This window comes from Colossoma macropomum, unplaced genomic scaffold, assembly GCF_904425465.1.
Source record: "Colossoma macropomum unplaced genomic scaffold, Colossoma_macropomum, whole genome shotgun sequence".
NCBI lineage: Eukaryota > Metazoa > Chordata > Actinopteri > Characiformes > Serrasalmidae > Colossoma > Colossoma macropomum.
In genome coordinates, this window is record NW_023494796.1 from 6,409,732 (window position 1) to 6,431,296 (window position 21,565).

General features: G+C 44.5%; 2 protein-coding genes across 2 annotated transcripts in view; both read left to right on the forward strand.

Moving 5' to 3' along the window:
- The first annotated feature begins 512 nt into the window (after positions 1–512).
- Positions 513–11,706, forward strand: LOC118817034 (histone PARylation factor 1). Its single transcript, XM_036583685.1, has 8 exons — positions 513–571; positions 2,066–2,252; positions 3,238–3,424; positions 5,600–5,698; positions 6,033–6,183; positions 8,421–8,508; positions 8,800–8,972; positions 10,197–11,706. The coding sequence occupies exons 1-8, from the start codon at positions 530–532 to the stop codon at positions 10,329–10,331; spliced, it is 1,062 nt and encodes a 353-aa protein (XP_036439578.1). The 5' UTR covers positions 513–529; the 3' UTR covers positions 10,332–11,706.
- A 2,636-nt stretch (positions 11,707–14,342) lies between these two features.
- ank2a (ankyrin 2a, neuronal) overlaps positions 14,343–21,565 on the forward strand; it is a 103,588-nt gene continuing 96,365 nt past the window's right edge. Inside the window, exon 1 of the mRNA XM_036583686.1 lies at positions 14,343–14,436. Within this exon, the coding sequence (XP_036439579.1) occupies positions 14,374–14,436 (63 nt within the window). The 5' untranslated portion in view covers positions 14,343–14,373. The remainder of the gene's footprint in view (positions 14,437–21,565) is intronic.

The following is a 21,565-nucleotide window of genomic DNA, read 5'->3' on the forward strand; positions in this document are numbered from 1 at the left end:
GGCACTGTGAAGAAACGATGAAGGTGATGATGATGATGATGATGATGATGATGATGATGACGATGCTAATAACGACGAGGACTTATCTTTTCATGAAACAGAAGAATAAAACAGTTTTAATCTGTGTTGTGGAGATCGGTGTTGTCTACATTTTAATGGATCAGTTTAAAAATAAAACTGATCATTTAATTAATAATGTATTTAATCAATAAATGTATTTTAAAGATTTACCTGGATTGTTATCCTAACTAGCTCAGATACTCTTATTAGCGTCAATGTTTAATTTAATTTAATAAAATATTTTCTATACGTTTGTAACGCTGTGCTGCGATATTTTTGAATGTATTTAACTATTTTATCATCGCTTTATATTATATATAATTTTTAAAGTATATTCGAAGTTGTTTTTTCAGGGACTTTTATCGAGGGAAGCGCATTTACCGCTCAGAGGGCGTGGTTTGCGTCATGACGCAGGGAGACGCGCGGCTACGTATTGACGTTCTGGCCGGCAGTGCTGAAGAAGGAGAAAATGGCGGGTGGCGGGAAAAGAAAGCAGAAGTCTGCGCCGCAGGTAGAGCGAAATAAACACCTTTATAAAGTAGTTTGATAGATAAATACGCTTCAGCTGAACCGCAGAGCTAAACATTACCGGAACGTCGTTTACTGTTTAGCAGAAAACGACTTCTCGTTCGAATTTTCCGTTCCACCTTAAACAGTGCGACAGTGACTGTAACGGCTCAGGCGCCTGACTGTGGTGGCGCTCTGTTTAAGGTGGACCGGGAAATTCGAACCAGAAGCCGATTTCTGCTTAATAATAATAACGAAAACAGCCCTGATCCTGAAGTCCTGGTGCTCTACTGTTGACTTGTGTGCGTGTGTTCATAGTGAACAGCGATAGTTTGAGCAGTTTTCACTGGATTTCTAACGACTTCAGTGGAGAATCAACGGTTATATTAAATATCACTGTTATTGTTATCTTAATATCATATTATTAATCTTTTAGAAACACCTTCATTCATCACAACTCAACTTCTGAGCTATATATATATATATGTGTGTGTGTGTGTGTGTGTGTGTATATATATATATATATATATATATATATATATATATATATATATATATATATATACACACACACACTTATTAGGCATAACATTATGACCACCTCCTTGTTTCTACACTCATTGTCCATTTTATCAGCTCCACTTACTATTTAGGTGCACTTTGTAGTTCTACAGTTACAGACTGTAGTCCATCTGTTTCTCTGCACCCTTCTTCAGTGGTCAGGACCCCCATGGACCCTCACAGAGCAGGTACTATTCGGGTGGTGGGTCATTCTCAGTACTGCAGTAACACTGACGTGATGGTGGTGTGTTAGTGTGCGTTGCGCTGGTCTGAGTGGATCAGACACAGCAGTGCTGCTGGAGTTTTTAAACACTGTGTCCACTCACTGTCCACTCTATTAGACACTCCTACCTTGTCGGTCCACCTTGTAGATGTAAAGTCAGAGACGATAGCTCATCTGCTGCTGCACAGTCTGTGTTGGTCATCCTCTAGTCCTTCATCAGTGGTCACAGGACGCTGCCCACAGGACGCTGCTGGCTGGATATTTTTGGTTGGTGGACTATTCTCAGTCCAGCAGTGACACTGAGGTGTTTAAAAACTCCAGCAGCACTGCTGTGTCTGATCCACTCAGACCAGCGCAACACACACTAACACACCACCATCACGTCAGTGTTACTGCAGTGCTGAGAATGATCCACCACCCAAATAGTACCTGCTCTGTGAGGGTCCGTGGGGGTCCTGACCACTGAAGAACAGGGTAAAAGGGGGCAAACAAAGTATGCAGAGAAACAGATGGACTACAGTCTGTAACTGTAGAACTACAGAGTGAGACTATATGGTCAGTGCAGCTGATGACATGGACAGTGAGTGTAGAAACGAGGAGGTGGACCTAATGAAGTGGCTGCTTATATTATATGTATGTATGTTTGTTTATATTGTGGCTGGTAGAAAGTTCTGGAGGTGTTTCTGTACTGTTCTCTGCGTGCTGATGTTCCAGGTGGGGCAGGTGAACGGGCAGGTGAAGCGAGCTCATGTTGAGGGGGCGGTGTCTAAGGCGGGGGCGGGGTCAAGCGTCCCCCTGCATCTGAGGGAGGAAGTGGAGAGACTGTATAAGCTCCGCATGCCTCAAGATTTCTACCAGTTCTGGGATTTCTGCACTCAGCTCAGTCCAGATCATCCGCAAGGTGAGCAGACACCGCAGCGCCGGCCCTTTAAGGGGGTTAAAGCGATACTTCGTACAGCACCGGCCCTTTAAGCGGTTTAAAGCGATACTTCATACAGCACCGGCCCTTTAAGGGGATTAAAGCGATACTTCATACAGCACCGCAGCGCCGGCTCTTTAAGGGGTTTAAAGCGATACTTCATACAGCACCGGCCCTTTAAGGGGGTTAAAGCGATACTTCGTACAGCACCGCAGCGCCAGCCCTTTAAGGGGTTTAAAGCGATACTAAATACAACACCGCAGCGCCGGCCCTTTAAGGGGATTAAAGCGATACTTCATACAGCACCGGCCCTTTAAGGGGATTAAAGCGATACTAAATACAACACCGCAGCACTGGCCCTTTAAGGGGATTAAAGTAATAGTGCTGTGGTTTTGATTGGACTGTCCTTTAACAGCATATAAGCATGGGGTTAAAGCGATAGTTCACTTGTGGTGTTGGTGTCCTTTGTGGTGTTGATAATGTCTCTGTGGTTTGGATGGTGAGATATTGATGGTGTCTCTCTGTGGTGTTAATGGTGTCTCTGTGGTGTTGATAGTGTGGTGTCTGTGGTGTTGATGGTGTCTCTGTGGTGTTAGGTGGTGTCTGTGGTGTTGGTGTGGTGTTTGGTGTCTCTGTGGTTTTGATAGTGAGATATTGATGGTGTATCTCTGTGGTGTTGATAGTGTCTCTCTGTGGTGGTCATGGTGAGATATTGATGTCTCTGTGGTGGTGATGGTGAGATATTGATGTCTCTGCGGTGTTGATGGTGTCTCTCTGTGGTGTTGATAGTGTGGTGTTGGTGTCTCTGTGGTGTTGATGGTGAGATATTGATGATGTCCCTCCATGGCGTTGATGGTGGCGTTGATGGTGTCTCTCTGCGGTGGTGGAAATGGTGGTGTTGATGGTGTTTCTCCATGGTGTTGACGGTGGTGGTGTTGATGGTGATTGTGTCTCTCCGTGCTGGCAGACGCTCTCCAGGACGTTCTGGGTCTGCGGCTGGTGGGTCCGTTCGACATCCTGTCTGAGAAGCACAAGCGCCACGAGTCCTCCCGGCCGAACTTCCACCTGCACTGGAGACACTTCTACGACCCTCCGGAGCTGCAGACCGTCCTGCAGGGCAGCGCAGACACGCAGCACCACATGGGCTACTACAGGTACCTCAGTCCACCCAGCAGAGGGCAGCACAGTGCCCACATCTCAGGGTCCGGTGAGGGGGGTCGCGCTCTGATGCTGAAAGAAGAAACCTTAGCTTCTGCTCCTCTCCTCCCCCACTGGAACAGCAGAAATTAGGGGGAATCAGCCTTAGTACATCTGAACTGAGCCAATCACAACACTCGCTTTCAAGAACATTAGCATAACTGACTGAATGATGCTAATGTTAATGTAAAGCTAAATGTTGATAATTATACATGAAAGACAATAGATAGCATAATCAATATTAACATGGATCGAATGTTGTTAATGTAGATAATGTTGTTTAATTGATTTAATAGAGATCTTTAAAGAATCTATGATTATGAGTGAAAAGAATAGGCAGCGTTAGCAACATTAGCATTACTGATTGAATGCTGTTATTAAGCTAATTAATAAAATGAAAACATAAGAGACTGGTTACTTACTGAAAAGGGGAGCTTTATTAGAAACGTTATATTAGTAATAAAGCTTCTGATGGTTATAAACGTAAGGGAATAGACAGCTTTAGCAACATTAGCATTACTGATTGAATGAATGTAAAGTTGTTAGACTAATCAGTAAATAAAATGGAGACTTTTTTATTAGAGATATGATTCAGTGAATAAAGCTAACGTTGCTAGCCGTGAGTGAGTAGAGGACATTAGCGTTACCAGTGTCGGCTTTCATTCATTGTTAGCAACATTAGCATTTCAATCAACGCCAGCAGTAGTGAGCAAAGAGAGCTTCATTAAAGAATTGGTTCAGTTAGCAAAGCTGACGTTGCTAACAGTAAATGAAAGTGAACAGAGCACAGTTAGCATTATGAAAGTGACATTAAGCTAATCGGTGGGTGCTGGTGGTCCGTTCAGGATCAGCGTGACCGACGGAGCCAAAGATATACATATCTAGATGCTGTGTTGGGTCCAGCCAGGCACGTCAACGGCGCCGCCATTTTGGGGAGGTCAACATCGCTGCTGGACTGCTTTCAGTATCATTACAGAGCAGCAGTTTAAGAAAGATACTGTCCAAAATTACACTATTTCAGGAATATTACACTCAGAAAGTGGGACAGGATTATATAACGGAGGGAACGCAGTGATCCACACTCATGTCTGTGTGATGTGTATTGTTTGTGTGGTGTTTGTGTAGATGTGGCCGTGTGGTTGGTGAGGCACAGAGAACCTGTTGATGTGATTGTTTTTCCTCTGGTTTTATATTAAGCTTATTTCATTTAATAGTCTATTCAGGGGATCTTAACGTTATGCAGTAGTTATTTATTTACAGTGATGGTTGAAGCTTTGTAGCTCAGTAAGGTATATCATTCTTTAATTTGTGTAGATATTCAAAATAGATTCATGTTAGCAGCTTCTTACATGAACATGAAGTCAGCTTTTTATTTGCCAGCTTTTTGTGCGAATGTTCCCATTCCACTGCCTGAAGCTGCACCATTTAAGGTGGAATGGGAAAACTCGAACAAGAAGCTGGCGTTTAAGAAGCCACTTCAGCTTCATCCTTCTGTGTTTTGGGGGTTTATTTTATTTTTATGTGTATTAAGATGAGAAGTGATTCACTCATCGATGGATTTGCTGATGTGTCCGATTGTGTTTCTCACGCTAAACTCAGTTTTTAATCTCAGGTACAGACTGAATACTTTCCTGCTGGTCCTAATTATCACGATCAGTTGTTAGAGTAATAAAAGCTACCGAGAGCAGATCCGAGCAGCCTGGATTAATCTGTGTCTGAGGATTATAACAGAACAGATTTGGTGAAAATCGGTTGAGTAATAAGGAAGTTGTGGCTGATTTAATCCTGAGACTCTTCGTCTCTCAATACAAGTGAGTTTGTTCACAAGCGGATCTTGACCTCTCCAACATGGCGGACGTGCAGACGTATCACCTCAGAGAACAACAGACAACGCAGCATCTAGGTATGACTATCTATGGACGGAGCCTGTAAGTGGCTCGTCTGTCAGGCAGTAATGCTACACTGCTGCAGAGTGCTGATGTTAGCAGTAACGCTAATGGCAGCTAATCGGCTGCAGTGAAGTGCGCTCTGAGAGTTTAGAGCAGCGTCCATTATGAGTTCTACAAATGAGCTGATAGTCAGTGCGTTAATGTGATTGTTATTGATCGTTATTGATCTCTGTGTTTGTGTAGAGACTGTCCTGACGCTCTGCCGGTGTTTGTTGGAGAGAACGAAGCCAGAAAAGGCTGCACCATCGCCCAGCTCGGGGACAACCTCTTCAGCGCCGTGCTGTAGGACCCTCACCATCAGCCTTTATTTCAATAATCAATCCATCTGTCGCCCCCTACACTTCCTGTAGTGTATTACAGTCTGTCAGAGTGACTGTGTGGATCATATGAACATTATAGAGCTTTTTAAATGAAACAGTAGGAGCCATATCGCCCCCTACACTTCCTGTAGTGTATTACAGTCTGTCAGAGTGACTGTGTGGATCATATGAACATTATAGAGCTTTTTAAATGAAACAGTAGAAGCCATATCGCCCCCTACACTTCCTGTAGTGTATTACAGTCTTCCTCTCTCTCTCTCTCTCTCTCTCTCTCTCTCTCTCTCTCTCTCTCTCAGGTTATTTCTAGCCCGTAAGAAGCGAGAGCGTGGCGGACAGAGAGATGATGCCGCCGTGGAGCGATTGGAGGCGGAGCTAAAGAAGGAGGCGGAGCGTCTGGGGCTGCCGCTGGAGCAGAAAACCAAAGCCATGAAGCAGAGAGACAGGAAGGTACTCAGAGTGATCAATACGGCAATCATATCCATATCATCACCATCAGGGCTGAGACTGCACGACGTTTATGCTTCCTAATATTCGAGATAAGTTTATTAATGCAGCACATTTATTACGCTGAGGCTGTTCAGTGAGCTTCAGTCAAAGACCAGCAGAAGGGAAAATAAACAGAGTGGTAAAATGATACAAAGTGCAATAGAGTTTAAAGGAAGTACAAAGCACGTAAAAGCAAAATAAAAACATAAACTAAAAACAAGGAGCTTAAGTGTTATTAAAGTTAGTTTAATAACAAAAAAATAAAGAATAAAGTGTAAGTCTATAAGAATAAGGAAAGCCCATATATGTTTCAGCCTAGCGATTAAATGGAAAAGCATTTAAATATTTAAAATCTTGTTTGTATTTATTGTTCAATTAATCAATAACATTAATAACAAAGTGGTGTTGTTGTTGTTATTATTATTATTATTATTATTATTATTATTATAATTTTCTTCTCTTAATGAAACTCTAAGTGTTGCAGTTTTAATAGAAAACCGTCACTGATAAACCATTTTTGTCACAGTATGTGATATGAAATGCTGTTCTGAGGGATTCTGCCCAATCTGGCATCCCTGGGTAAGTGAATAGGAGCAGATGTCTTGCTGCAGTAACTCGGCGTCCGCTGACGTTTCTTTTGCATACAGTTTGATGAATTATTGATTTTCCTGACTGAATTATGTATTTGACCGTCATTCATCACTGACACACTCAGCACAGTTACAGTCGGCCGGATAAACACAAACTCCCACAATCCTCTGCTCCCGAGATCACACAGTGGAGCTGAGGGATGGTCAGTTAGCCTGGTAACTCCAGCCTGAAGTGGGGTCCTCCCGTGTGAATGTGTCCGAGCTCTCGTCCTGCTGGACCTGCTGGACGCTGGGCTGCAGTTATCTGACTGACTGAGAGGGTCTCTTTGTGAAATGATTCCTGCTGAGCTGTTAACTCAGTAAACCCCCAGCACTCGGTGACTGGAGGAGCGCAGCAGGTCATCAGCTGACTCGTTCTCAGCCACTGACTCGGTCATTAGCTCTTTTACTGAAGTAAAACACAGCCAGCGTGTCTGACTTGGTCACTGACTCCGTCATTAGCTAACTGAAGTAAAGGAAACACAGCCAGTGTTACTGACTCGGACACTGACTCAGTCATTAGCTCCTTTGCTGAAGTAAAACACAGCCAGCGTGTCTGACTCGGACACTGAATCAGTCATAAGCTCCTTCACTGAAGTAAAGGAGCTGACAACTAAGCATGCAACCAGCATGTCTGACACTGGCTCGATCGCTACCTCTTTTACTGAAGTAAAATATAGCCAGCATGTCTGACTCTGACACTGACTTGGTTATAAGCTTCTTTACTGAAGTAAAGAAAACATATCCAGCATGACTGACTCGGTCACTGACTCAGTCATTAGCTCCTTTACTGAAGTAAAACACAGTCAGCGTGTGTGACTCGGTCATAAGCTCCTTCACTGAAGTAAAGAAAACGCAACCAGAATGTCTGACACTGACTCGATCGCTACCTCTTTTACTGAAGTAAAACATAGCCAGCATGTCTGACTTGGTGACTGACTCGGTCATTAGCTCCTTTACTGACGTAAAACACAGCCAGCTGGTCTGACTCGGACACTGACTTAGTTGTCAGCTCCTTTACTGAAGTAAAGAAAACGCAGCCAGCATGTCTGACTCGCTCACTGACTCGGTCATTAGCTCCTTTTTCCAGTTTCCAGTTTGTTGTGAAGTCAGAGAAATGCACCTCTAGAGTTCAATAAATAGAAAAACGCCTCGAGACGTTTCTAACTGGTCAGAGTCTGAGCTTCTGACCAGAGCTGGACGTGTTTACATAGGTTTTGTAACCAGTTTTTAGAACTACAGTACAAATAATACAAAGCGGTTATTAAAACGGTGAAATGACACGTGGAGAGTTGTTGTTGTTGTTGTTGTTGTTGTTGTTTCTGTGTTTCATATGTACGAATTCATAAGTATGTAGATGTGTATATAAGCCCACCCTATTGAGTCCACATGCTCCTCCCACTTCCACAGTTAGGTGCCGTCTTATAGTGGTGATTGTTTCCCAAGCAAAAAAGCTAAACGAGTACAGAGTGTAAAAGAGTTGCATGTTGCTGTTTGAAGTTTGTTTACGTTCTTCATGTTTAGGCTGTATGATTGTTGAAGTAACACAGAGAAATTTTTTTTTTTCAGGTGGTCACTAAAACGTTCCACGGAGCGGGCATCGTAGTGCCGGTGGACAAAAACGACGTGGGATACCGGGAACTGCCTGAGAGCGACGGTACTTGTTTGTATTTACAGCGACGGTTAAAGCCAAATACCCAGTCCCATCCCCACCCAACCCCCACCACCCCGTCCCCAAATGTACTTAGCCACGAGGCTAACGCAAGCTTATACCCCACCGATTAGCACGGTATCAAATGCATGTATAAATCACTGACTCGCCTCAGTTCCACCTTAAATGGAGCAGCAGTTACTTTCTGGTGCCAGAACTGCTGCAGCTTTTAAGGTGGAACTGAAAGTTCAGTGTTTTCCTGCCTGTGTTTCAGTGTTTCACCTCCTTTCTGTGCAGCTGATCTGAAGAAGATCTGCAGAGCGATCGCTGAAGCTGAGGATGACGATTCCAGGATGAAGGCTTTCGCCCCGATTCAGGAGATGATGACGTTCGTGCAGTTCGCTAACGATGAGTGTGATTACGGAATGGGCTACGAGCTCGGCGTCGACCTGTTCTGCTACGGATCGCATGTGAGGCAGTCGGCCCTTTAAACGCTTTATCTGGATAAATTAACCTTTTCTGATAGTTTACTTGATCAGCATTCATGGTTTGATGGTTGCACCATCTGATATTTTTGGGCTTTTAAAGGCAAAAAGAAACTGAAATGAGTTTTTAGTGCATCCATATAAAATTGTTTGAAATGAAAGAGGTTTTGTTGAATAATCTGGTGTGTTATGCGTTTATTAAATTATCTTTTGGGAATATAAGGGACCCATAATGGACCCATATATTGTATCATATGTGGATTTTGAAGGGTTTGGCTAGTTCTGTAAGGCGAGTGCTGAGGTTTTGGGGGGTTTCGGTAGTTCTGTAAGGCGAGTGCTGAGGTTTTAAAGGGGGGTTTCGGTAGTTCTGTAAGGCGAGTGCTGAGGTTTTAAAGGGGGGTTTCGGTAGTTCTGTAGGGCGAGTGCTGAGGTTTTAAAGGGGGGTTTCGGTAGTTCTGTAAGGCGAGTGCTGAGGTTTTGGGGGGTTTTGGTAGTTTCTGTAAGGCGAGTGCTGAGGTTTTGGGGGGTTTCGGTAGTTCTGTAAGGCGAGTGCTGAGGTTTTGGGGGGTTTTGGTAGTTTCTGTAAGGCGAGTGCTGAGGTTTTGGGGGGTTTTGGTAGTTTCTGTAAGGCGAGTGCTGAGGTTTTAAAGGGGGGTTTTGGTAGTTTCTGTAAGGCGAGTGCTGAGGTTTTAAAGGGGGGTTTCGGTAGTTCTGTAAGGCGAGTGCTGTGGTTTTAAAGGGGGGTTTCGGTAGTTCTGTAGGACGAGTGCTGAGGTTTTTAGGGGGTTTCAGTAGTTTCTGTAAGGCGAGTGCTGAGGTTTTAAAGGGGGGTTTTGGTAGTTTCTGTAAGGCGAGTGCTGAGGTTTTAAAGGGGGGTTTCGGTAGTTCTGTAAGGCGAGTGCTGTGGTTTTAAAGGGGGGTTTCGGTAGTTCTGTAGGACGAGTGCTGAGGTTTTTAGGGGGTTTCAGTAGTTTCTGTAAGGCGAGTGCTCTCCGGCGATTTTTTTGGGGGGTTTCGGTAGTTCTGTAAGGTGAGTGCTGAAGCTTTTGGGGGGGGGGTAATTATTTCAGTATTCCTATTAAGTGATGTCTTCTTCTTCTTTTTTTTTATTTCCCCCCAGTATTTCTACAAGGTGATTGGTGTTATTTTTAGTTTCAGTGTTTCTGTAAGGTGATTCAAGTTTTTTTTTGTTTGTTTGTTTTTTTTCAGTATTTCCATAAGGTGATTGGTCAGTTGCTGCCGATGGCCTACAGTCTGCTGAAGCGGGGTGTGTTCGGAGAGATCCTGCAGGCTCATCTTGCCAACCGTTCCCATGACAACCTGGACCAACTGGCTGGCGTCTGAGGGGGCGTGATTTACAGTAAATTTCTGTGTGGGCGGGGCCTCATTTGACAGACAGCAGCAGCAGTGTTCAGGCTCAGATTACAGCTGGAGAGGCTAATGCAGCTCTGAGAGGCTTTAATGGACATTACTGCACATAAACACCACTCAGTTACAAGACCAACCAAAGACAGACGTCCACACTGACTCAGCAGAGTTCTCTCACTGTTCTGGACTGGGCTCTGGAGTGCTGAAAGCAGACCGGACCTGTTAGCAAGAGCTTGTGAACCAAATCGGAATCAAAACTGTTATTTAGACTTGAAGAAAAAGCAACTCAAGCTCCTGATATTTATCCAGATCCTGACTCCAGATATTAGTTATGTTTCAGATGTTCATCCCCATCTACACTCCAGATCCAGAATCCAGATATTGTAAACCACTTTTAGACTCTAGACAATAACCTAGATCAACACCAGGATTAATATGCTTAACAATCCAGTATTCAGATTGCTTTCTAGATCCGTTATTCAGTCCTTAACACACATTCAGACTGCAAATATTAATCCAGATCCAGACATTGTATATTAATTCAGATAGCAATCCAGATCCACACTTAAAATACTTGACAAAACACAATCCAGATTTTTTTTTCTAGATCCACAGCCTATGCATTAATGCAGATCCAGACTTTTTTTCAGTGTCCACACTCCAGATATTAATCCACATTCAGACTCTGGTTTATCTAGAACCATGTTTTGAGGTCATTGGCGAGGTCCCTCTAGGCTGGAGCTGCAAACCATTTTGGACTCCGGATATCTATACCAGATCCAGTATCTAGATTTCTTTCTAGACCCACACTCTGGTCATTAATGCATATTCGTTAATATATTCATATTAATCCAGATACAGATGCTGTATATTCATTCAAATATTAATCCAGATCCAGAATCCAGATATAAAACCACTATCGGGATTCATGTCTAGACATGAATCCAGATACAGATACTATATATTCATTCAGATATTAATCCAGATCACACTCCAAATACTTAACACAGAATCCAGATTTTTTTTTTTCTAAAGCTGCATTTGGGTGGCCCTGCGCTAATCAGCCTGGTGTAGAACCCAGCAGAACCTCAGTGTAAAGGTTCTACAAGCCGGTTACTGCTCTTTTTTGTTTAGTCTGAAGCTCTGCGGTGCTGTGGATCTGTTTTTGGCTCATGGGTTCAGTCCAGTTCTCCACTGACGACCGTGTGGTTCAGTAGACGACTGAACTTCACCTGGAGAGCCGCGCCTACAGCTGAGACTTATGATGTTTCTGTTCCGTTTCCGGTACCCGGCGGTACGTGTTGTTCATATTGTTGTTCAAAAGTAAATCTTTAATAAAATGTATATTTTTAAACGGTGGGTTTGGTCTTTGTGTAGTTCACTTTATTTCCATGGATTTTAGAGACGTCACTGCCTCAGCAGATCTTCTGTCCAGGCTCCGCCCACAGAGCGGCAGGAAGGAGAATTTTTTTTTAATTTCGTCCCTTTTTCTGGCAGAAGTATATAATAAAGCGATAATCCACGGGAGCCCGTGTGTTACTGTGATTTTTATCACGGGTAAGGGTGTTGTTAGGCATGGCGCTAAGCGGACTAAAGCCAGCTTCCCTGTGATAAAATCGCTATAATACACAGCCTTGAGTGGCTTATTGCTTTTATAAAACAGCAGCCAACATATGAGAAAATGCTAATTCTTTCAGAAAATAATTTATTATTAATCATTGACAAACAAGTATTCCACCAAGAAATGTAGTTCCTTTAGAGTACGGTGTCATTGCCAAGCAACCATGGATTACTGATCGAGGAGAACGTTCGGTCGCCTATCGCTGTGTATTAGTCAGTTCATGAATGTTCTTACTTTTTTGTCATATAACAATGAACATATGATAACGCAGCACTGTTTAATGCAGAAACTTAAGCTTTAGAAGTACTTTTTGGTCTCCAAATCACCACCGCGAGTCGTATTTAGCACCAATCCAGTGGCGCCCTCTTCTCACACTGGGGCTGAATCTCAAACGGCTCCCTGCTCCCTACATAGTGCACTAGTAGGAGTTTAAATACTGGATCCTGCAGCCCAACAGAGCAAAATACAGCTAAGAAACAGTCATTTGGGACTCAGACTCATCCACACTCGATACATGATGCACTGTTTGACTGTAGAGGCTGGAATTTCTAAACTTTCATAGCTAGAACACTATTTAGGGAGTAAAGAGCTGTTTGGGTTTGACGAGACTTCTGACTGAAACACGGACATTTGAAGTGTGAAAGACATTCAGGGGACTTTTATACTGCAGTTTTACAGTTAATCAGACTGTAAGTGCTTTAATTCAAGCCTGTGATATTAATGATGGAGCTGTTTAGCCTGTTGGCGACCTGACCAGTCTAGTTTTAGATGAGAAAATAAGCTGTCAGCTCCGCAGTTTAAACAGAACCGGGTTCTTACTTCATCGGTACACTCGGTGCTCCGTGTGAGCAGCATGAGAGTCAGAGATTAATCTGTTTACAGCACAGTGATACTTCGTGCCGTGGTAATGCGGAGTTTAAGCCGATGGCGATGTTCTCTGTAAAAGATCTTCACACAGACGAGATCTGTGATAAAACAAGTTGGCTAAAGAATATGTTTGTGGGCGGAGCCTGGAAAGGTAAATTACCATAAACATAAACATGGTGGTGAAATCAAATAATAGAGAATAAAATATCAACAACAATGTCAGTATGAAGAGGCGTGAAGTAGAACTGTTCATTCTCTAATACAATCTCTCTCTCTCTCTCTGCCTTCTCTCTATGTCTCTCGCCCTTCTCTCTGCTTTCTCTCTATGTCTCTCTCTTACATCCTCTCTTTCTGTCTTTCTGTGCCTTCTCTCTTTGTCTCTCTCTTTCTCTGCTTTTTCTCTGTCTCTTCCATCCTCTCTTACTGTCTCTCTCTGCCTTCTCTCTACATCTCTCGCCCTTCTCTCTCTGCTTTCTCTCTAAGTCTCTCTCTTACATCCTCTCTCTCTGTCTTTCTCTGCCTTCTTTTTATGTCTCTCTTTCTCTGCTTTTTCTGTCTCTTTCATCCTCTCTTTGTCTTTCTCTGCCTTCTCTCTATGTCTCTTTCCCATACTCTCTCTCTCCAATCTTCTCTCTCTGCCTTCTCTCTATGTCCCTCTCTCCCATCCCCTCTTTCTCTTTCTCTGCCTTCTCTCTGTTTCTCTCCCATCCTCTCTCTCTCTGCCTTCTCTCTATGTCTCTCTTTCCCATCCCCTCTCTCTCTCTTTATTTCTCTGCCTTCTCTATGTCTCTCTCTCCCATCCTGTCTCTCTGTCTTTCTCTGCCTTCTCTCTATGTCTCTCTCTCCCATCCCCTCTCTCTGTCTTTCTCTGCCTTCTCTCTGTCTCTCTCTCCCATCCCCTCTCTCTCTTTATTTCTCTGCCTTCTCTCTATGTCTCTCTCTCATCCTCTCTCTCGCTGTCTTTCTCTGCCTTCTATGTCTCTCTCTCATCCTCTCTCTCTGTCTTTCTCTGCCTTCTCTCTATGTCTCTCTCTCTCCCATCCTCTCTCTGTTTCTCTGCATTCTCTATTTTACATCCTCTCTGTTTTTCTTCTCTCTCTCTCTCTTCTCTTTCTCTCTCTCTCTCTCTCTCTCTCTCTCTCTCTCTCTCTCTCTCTCTCTCTCTCTCTCTCTGGTTACCGCCCAGTCTGGATCATGGCGTTTCTCTCGCGGTGACGTTACCCCAGCTCCCCAGCTCCCCCCGCTCCCCCCGCTCGTGCTTATCGATTGTCTCAGCTCGTGTGTGTGTGTGTGTATCTGCTTCGTCATCCGTGTGAGTGGATGTCCTCTGCTTTGCTCCGAGGGGCGCGCGCCAGTGTTACAGCAGCAGCGTTAAGAGAAAGCATATCTCTCTCTCTCTCTCTCTCCCTCTCTCTCGCTCGCTCGCTCGCTCGCTGTGTCTGACTTGCGCACGCGCGCTGCGCTGGTGTAGGAGTCTCGCGCTGCAGCTGCTGCGGTGGTGCGGCGGTCTGAGCGCGCGCTGCTGTGAGGATGGAGGATCCCTCGCGCTCCCCCACTGAGGGGGGGTCTCCGGTTCCGGGGCGCGTGAAACAGGTGAGTGGGGGGGCATTAAATAATATAGAGATGGGGGTAGATCCGGGGGGTGCTGTAGGGGAACAGCGCGAGGGTACTGGGGAAGATACAGGGTGTGGGAGCGCGCGTGCGGCGCTGTATGGGCTGTGTGCGCGCGCGTGTGCATGCGTTAGTGGTGGGGGGGGGGTTGTTGATGTCGATTTGAGCCTCAAGTTGGCTTCATATTCACCAGCTTCTTAGTCCGATGTTCAGCTCCACCTTAAATGATGCAGCAGTTACAGCGCCTGAATGTCTCTGCTGCATCATTTAAGGTGGAACGGGCGAGTTCAAATAAGAGACTGCTTTTTTAAGAGCTTGTGTTTTTGGTGTTTGGTCCAATGGCGGAGCTTCAGCCTCTGGTTGTTTGTGAACGTGATCAGACTGAGATGAGGAGCAGCGGCTGATTTCATTCTCGGAAACCAGTCCGCAGTTTCAGCTCTGAGACGCTGACGCCTTTCTGAAGTCAGTGCGGGTCTCCACCCTGCAGAACTGTCCCATCAGGCCTGTCGGTTACCTCATCACCCATATCGCTACTGTCCACTAGTGTCACCTGCTAAACTGTAGCATTAGTGTCCACTAGTGTCACTGTCCTCTCGTGTCACCGCTTAAATCTGGCATTAGCGTCCACTAGTGCTACCTACAGAACTGTAGCATTAGTGTCCACTAATGTCACCGTCCTCTAGTGTCACCACTTAAATCTACCGTTAGGGTCCATTAGTGTCCACTAGTGTCGCTTCCTCTAGTGTCACCGCTTAAATCTAGCATTAGCGTCCACTAGTGTCACCTCCTAAACTGTAGCATTAGTGTCCACTAGTGTCACTGTCCTCTCGTGTCACTGTCCTCTCGTGTCACCACTTAAATCTGGCATTAGCGTCCACTAGTGCTACCTACAGATCTGTAGCATTAGTGTCCACTAATGTCACCGTCCTCTAGTGTCACCACTTAAATCTACCGTTAGGGTCCACTAGTGTCACCTACTAAAATCCAGCACTAGGCTCCTCTAGTGTCACTTCCTAAGCTGTAGCATTAGTGTCCACTAGTGTCACTGTCCACTAGTGTCACCTCTTAAATCTAGCATTGGTGTCCCCTAGTGTCACCTACTAAACTGTATCATTACTGTCCACTAGTGTCACCACCTAAACTGTAGCATTTGTATCCATTAATGTCACTGTCCACTAGTATGCCCTCCTTAACTATAGCATTGCTGTCCACTAGTGTCACCTAGTAAACAGTAGCACTACTGTCCACTAGTGTCACCTACTAAACTGTAGCACTGTCCACATGTGTCACCGACTAAACTGTAGCACTACTGTCCACTAGTGTCACCTCATGAGCTGTGATATTATTGTCCACTAATGTCACCTCCTCAGCTGAGGCACTATTGTCCACTAGTGTCACCTCCTGAGCTGTAGCATTAATTTTCACTAGCATCATCTCCTAAACTGTGGCATTAGTGTCCAGAGGGTGTTACTGCCTCAGGTGCCCCGGTGGCCTCCACTAGTGTTGCCTCTTAAACCACAGCACTAGCATCCGTTAGCTTCTCCTCCTAGACTGTGAGTAGTGTCCAGTAGTGTTACCTCTTAACTGTGGTATAACAGTCCAGTAGTGCTCCTCGTAATGTTTGACATTAATGTCCACTAGTGTTACCCCTCTCATTGTTGAGTTATCCACATGTGCAGTAGTGAGAACAAGCTGAGAAAATGTTTTTGTGCATTATTTATGCTGAATATTTAAGGGTTTAAGGTTAATTTAATATTATGGTCTATTTAAGGTATTTCATGGTATATTATGGTCTGTTTAAGGTATTTTAAGGTATTTTATGGTCTATTTGTTATTTTATAGTATTTTATGGTATTTCATGGTCTATTTAAGGTATTTTATGGTATTTCATGGTCTATTTAAGGTATTTTATGGTATTTCATGGTCTCTTTAAGGTATTTTATAGTATTTTATGGTATATTATGGTCTATTTGAGGTATTTCATGGTATATTATGGTCAGTTTAAGGTGTGTTGGTCAGCTTTTCCCAGAGAATTTAAAATTGTTTTTGGAACGTTAGTGTGGCTTTCAGTTTCAGGTCCCTCTCCATTCAGAGTGAGAGGAGCTGGTCTTTAGGACTGGAAATAACTGCCTGGGAGCCACCGAGATGGTCGCCAAGGACTTTGTTACTATATTTCATATGTCATCCTTTGCGATGATGTCATACCTCAATGAAGAGTGTGAGCAGTGAAGTTCTGAGGAACCACACCCACTCGCTAATGCAGTTTCCCGTTGGACAGTTATGAGGAGGATGAGCACTCTGTAATCAGATTCCGCTAATGGACCGAGCTCTGCAGCTCCACTCAGAGAGCACGCACACCATCGCCCCAGTGCCCAGGGGAGCGCTGTCTAGAACCGGGACCCTAAAATTTGATTAGAATCGCTGATTGTAATGTTCTGGATGGAGCAGGAGCCCCTACTGGTGAGTGCGGGAATTGCTCTGTCATGTTAATGGACACATGCAAAAACGAATTATCTTCACCTTGTAAAGTGAAAGTGTCCATACAGTCCACACGGAAACTAACTACAGGAAACAGCTTGTTTAGAAGTCATTGCTTTTGTGATGATCATAAAAGCCAACATGTTTACATTTGTTGACTCATTCAGCTAGTGTTGCAAAGCTTATTCACCCTATTGTCCCCTCCCATTCAGCCTACAGTCGTTTAGCCCCGCCCATTCAGCCTAAACCACTTTAGCCCCACCCGTTCAGCCTACAGCAGTTTAGCTCCACCATTCAGCTACAGCAGTTTAGCTCCACCATTCAGTCTACAGCAGTTTAGCTCCACCATTCAGCTACAGCAGTTTAGCCTCACCATTCAGTCTACAGCAGTTTAGCTCCACCATTCAGTCTACAGCAGTTTAGCTCCACCATTCAGTCTACAGCAGTTTAGCTCCACCATTCAGCTACAGCAGTTTAGCCCCACCATTCAGCTACAGCAGTTTAGCTCCACCATTCAGCTACAGCAGTTTAGCCCCTCCATTCAGTCTACAGCAGTTTAGCCCCACCATTCAGCTACAGCAGTTTAGCTTCACCATTCAGTCTACAGCTGTTTAGCTCCACCATTCAGACTACAGCAGTTTAGCTCCACCATTCGGCCTACAGCAGTTTAGCTCCACCATTCAGCTACAGCAGTTTAGCCCCACCATTCAGTCTACAGCAGTTTAGCTTCACCATTCAGTCTACAGCAGTTTAGCTCCACCATTCAGTCTACAGCAGTTTAGCTCCACCATTCGACCTACAGCAGTTTAGCTCCACCATTCAGCTACAGCAGTTTAGCTCCACCATTCAGTCTACAGCAGTTTAGCTTCACCATTCAGTCTACAGCAGTTTAGCCCCACCATTCAGCTACAGCAGTTTAGCCCCACCATTCAGTCTACAGCAGTTTAGCTCCACCATTCAGTCTACAGCAGTTTAGCTCCACCATTCGACCTACAGCAGTTTAGCTCCACCATTCAGCTACAGCAGTTTAGCCCCACCATTCAGTCTACAGCAGTTTAGCTTCACCATTCAGTCTACAGCAGTTTAGCCCCACCATTCAGCTACAGCAGTTTAGCCCCACCATTCAGTCTACAGCAGTTTAGCCCCACCATTCAGTCTACAGCAGTTTAGCTCCACCATTCAGCTACAGCAGTTTAGCCCCACCATTCAGTCTACAGCAGTTTAGCCCCACCATTCAGTCTACAGCTGTTTAGCCCCACCATTCAGTCTACAGCAGTTTAGCTTCACCATTCAGTCTACAGCTGTTTAGCTCCACCATTCAGCTACAGCAGTTTAGCCCCACCATTCAGTCTACAGCAGTTTAGCTCCACCATTCAGCTACAGCAGTTTAGCTCCACCATTCAGTCTACAGCAGTTTAGCTCCACCATTCAGTCTACAGCAGTTTAGCTCCACCATTCAGTCTACAGCAGTTTAGCCCCACACAGCCCAAACAGCTTTACAAATGAGGCAAGTCCAATCAGAACAGAGCTCATTTACATATATGAGTCTTACAGCATCTGATTTCCAATTAGGAAATCTTAACCTACTCGATCAAAGTCAACAATCAGCTGTCATGTCTGTTTCATGGCAACCAACCATACACAGCTGAAACGTAAACACGTCATCAAAATAGTGTTAAAATGTGAGTTAAGCTGCTGCTACTGGTGTAAAAAAGCTCAAACTGAACTAAAGTGTGATAAACTGTAAGGTGTGAATGCTGTGAGAGCGCCCCCTGCTGTTTATCAGAGCGTCGCCGCTCCCCAGTTTCAGTCTCCATTTCCCAAACGCTTTAGCCGAGCGCGCTAACGTTACTCCTCCTAATAAACAGACACACGTTCAGCTCCGTCTCCTCATTATTCACCACCATCACTGTAATATTTCATCATCAACATTAACACACGAAGGTGATCAGAGGGGCGGTGGAGATCGAGTCTGCAGCGTCTGAGATCTTTAAAACGCAGAGTTAGAAAAGAAAATCATCTCACAGTGAAAGCAGCGTTTTACAGTAGAAACAAATGGAGCTCATTATGCTGGTAGTGAACTATGCTGCTGACTCAGCTGCCTAAAAACCATAGAAACGGACCTTAAACAGAAGTGAGGACCCTGTTGGGGTTCATCCTAAAGTTAGGACAGGATTTAGGAGGTTTAGTCTAGTTAGGATGCTTGTGTAATGCTGTTTTCTTATCTGGAGTTCATGATGAGATTATGAAGTTAGGAACTGTTATTCTGGAATAGCTACTGTCCTAAATTCAGTCGTCATGGAGACTAAAAAGATCAGATTTCAGAGTTAGGATGGTTCTGTAATCTGACTCCTGGTAAACTATTCAAATGGTTCATTAATCAGTTCCAGGTTTTGTAAAACCTCTTAATGGAGCCGCTGAGAGTGCATCATTTCCTCCAGCTTCATGTTGTGCATCATATCTTTGATCCACTGGTTGTGCGACGGAGGACTAATGAAATTGAGCGTCCAGCTAATAGACAGGAAAAAGCAGTGACCTTTGTAAGTGAGCAGGCAGATTGGATTCATCTAGAACTGAGAAAATACCAAGAGTAGCTGTTGTAGGAGGAGGCATAACATTATAGCCACAGGTCTTAGAAGTGGTGTGAAAAATGGACCTGCAGAAAGGGTCAAGTTTTGGGTAAGATCACAACACATGGTAGATAATCGCTGTGGTCTGTTTACATTTGTCACATGTAGCTGATGTAGCACTTCAAACTGGACATCTAGCAGTTTTAAAGACACAGTGTTTAGTTCTGAGGGGTGAAGAGAGGCTGGAAAATCATCTGTTTCTGGAACATAAACCACAGAAACGTTATAGTGAATCTGAGACAGGAATAAACTGTGTGCAGTGTGTGAGGAGTAGAGAGGGTGCAGTGTGTGAACGTAGAGAGATGATGCAGTGTGTGCGACGTAGAAAGAGTGCAGTGTGCGAGGAGTAGAGAGTGTGCAGTGTGTGAGTAGTAGAAAGATTGTGCAGTGTGTGAGGAGTAGAGATGGTGCTGTGCACACTGTGTGAGGAGCAGAGAGAGTACAGTGTACAGTGTGTGAGTAGTGAGAGTGCTGTGTGCGGTGTGTGAGGAATAGAGAGAGTACAGTGTGAGAAATGGAAAAAGCAATGTACAATGTGTGAGGAGTAGAGAGAGTGCAGTGTACAGTGTGTGAGGAGTAGAGAGAGTGCAGTGTACAGTGTGTGAGTAAAGAGATATGGCAGTGTATGAGGAGCAGAGACAGTGCTGTGTGCAGTGCATGAGGAGTAGAGACAGTGCTGTGTACAATGTGTGAGGAGCAGAGACAGTGCAGTATGTGAGGAGTAGAGACAGTGCTGTGTAGTGTGTGAGGACTAGAGACAGTGCAGTGTGCAGTGTGTGAGGAGTAGAGATAGTGCTGTGTGCAGTGCGTGAGGAGTAGAGACGGTGCTGTGTAGTGTGTGAGGACTAGAGACAGTGCAGTGTGTGAGGAGTAGAGACAGCGCTGTGTGCAGTGTGTGAGGAGCAGAGACAGTGCAGTGTGTGAGGAGCAGAGAGACGGCGCAGTGTGGGCGGTGCTGCTGTGAGTCAGTGAGGCTGGTGGAGAATGTAGATGTGTTTTATTTTGGGGGTTTTAGAGGCTGAAATATGAAATATGGATCTGATCCATCGTTTACAGTGGAACCTGAGAGTAACACAGTCACTGAACACGTTTATTCACCCTCACAGTTACCGATGCTGCTTCAGTGATGTCAGGAATATCGTGTTTCCGAGGTGAGCGCACACCATAGCTGCAGTGTCGTGGTTCCTGGTGGGAAACCTGGATATTTTCAGGAACTCAGAGTTTCCGAGTCGGAGGCGTCAACAGAAACACGGCCTCTGAGAGTCGCTTTGTATTGATTTTTTTTAACACCAGTGTTTCCCAAACTGGAGTACACAATAATCCCAAATCAAAACATTTTATGTTTATTTACTGAATTCAATCTTCGTTTAACTGATTTAAGTGGTTTCTGGACGGCGCTGTGTGCAGATGTGAGTGTGTGTATGTATGAGTCTTTCTAACACATCTGTATTTCAGTCTTTTATTATGAAAGCAGGAATCCTACAGTTACAGAAAATCTGTAAGTCACGGGATATACACGTTTAAATTTCCAGACCTGGAAATGTTGTTGAAAACAATGAATCTTGGAAAAGTCATGGAATTTCCTGGACTTTTTCACCTGCACTTCCTCATCTGTTCACATTTGAAACACTTAACAGTTAAAATTGTGAAAAACACAGCAAAGCCGAAAACTAACAAGATCTGAGACTAATGAGACTTGAGACTAAAGAGGCCGAAGACTAACAAGACCTGAGACTAACGAGACCTGAGACTAATGAGGCTGAAGACTAACGAGACCTGAGACTAATGAGGCCAGAGACTAATGAGACTTGAGACTAATGAGGCCGAAGACTAACAAGACCTGAGACTAACGACACCTGAGACTAACAAGGCTGAAGACTAACAAGCCCTGAGACTAGTGAGGCCAGAGACTAATGAGACTTGAGAATAATGAGGCCGGAGACTAATGAAACTTGAGACTAACGGAGATTAACAAGGCTGAAGACTAACAAGACCTGAGACTA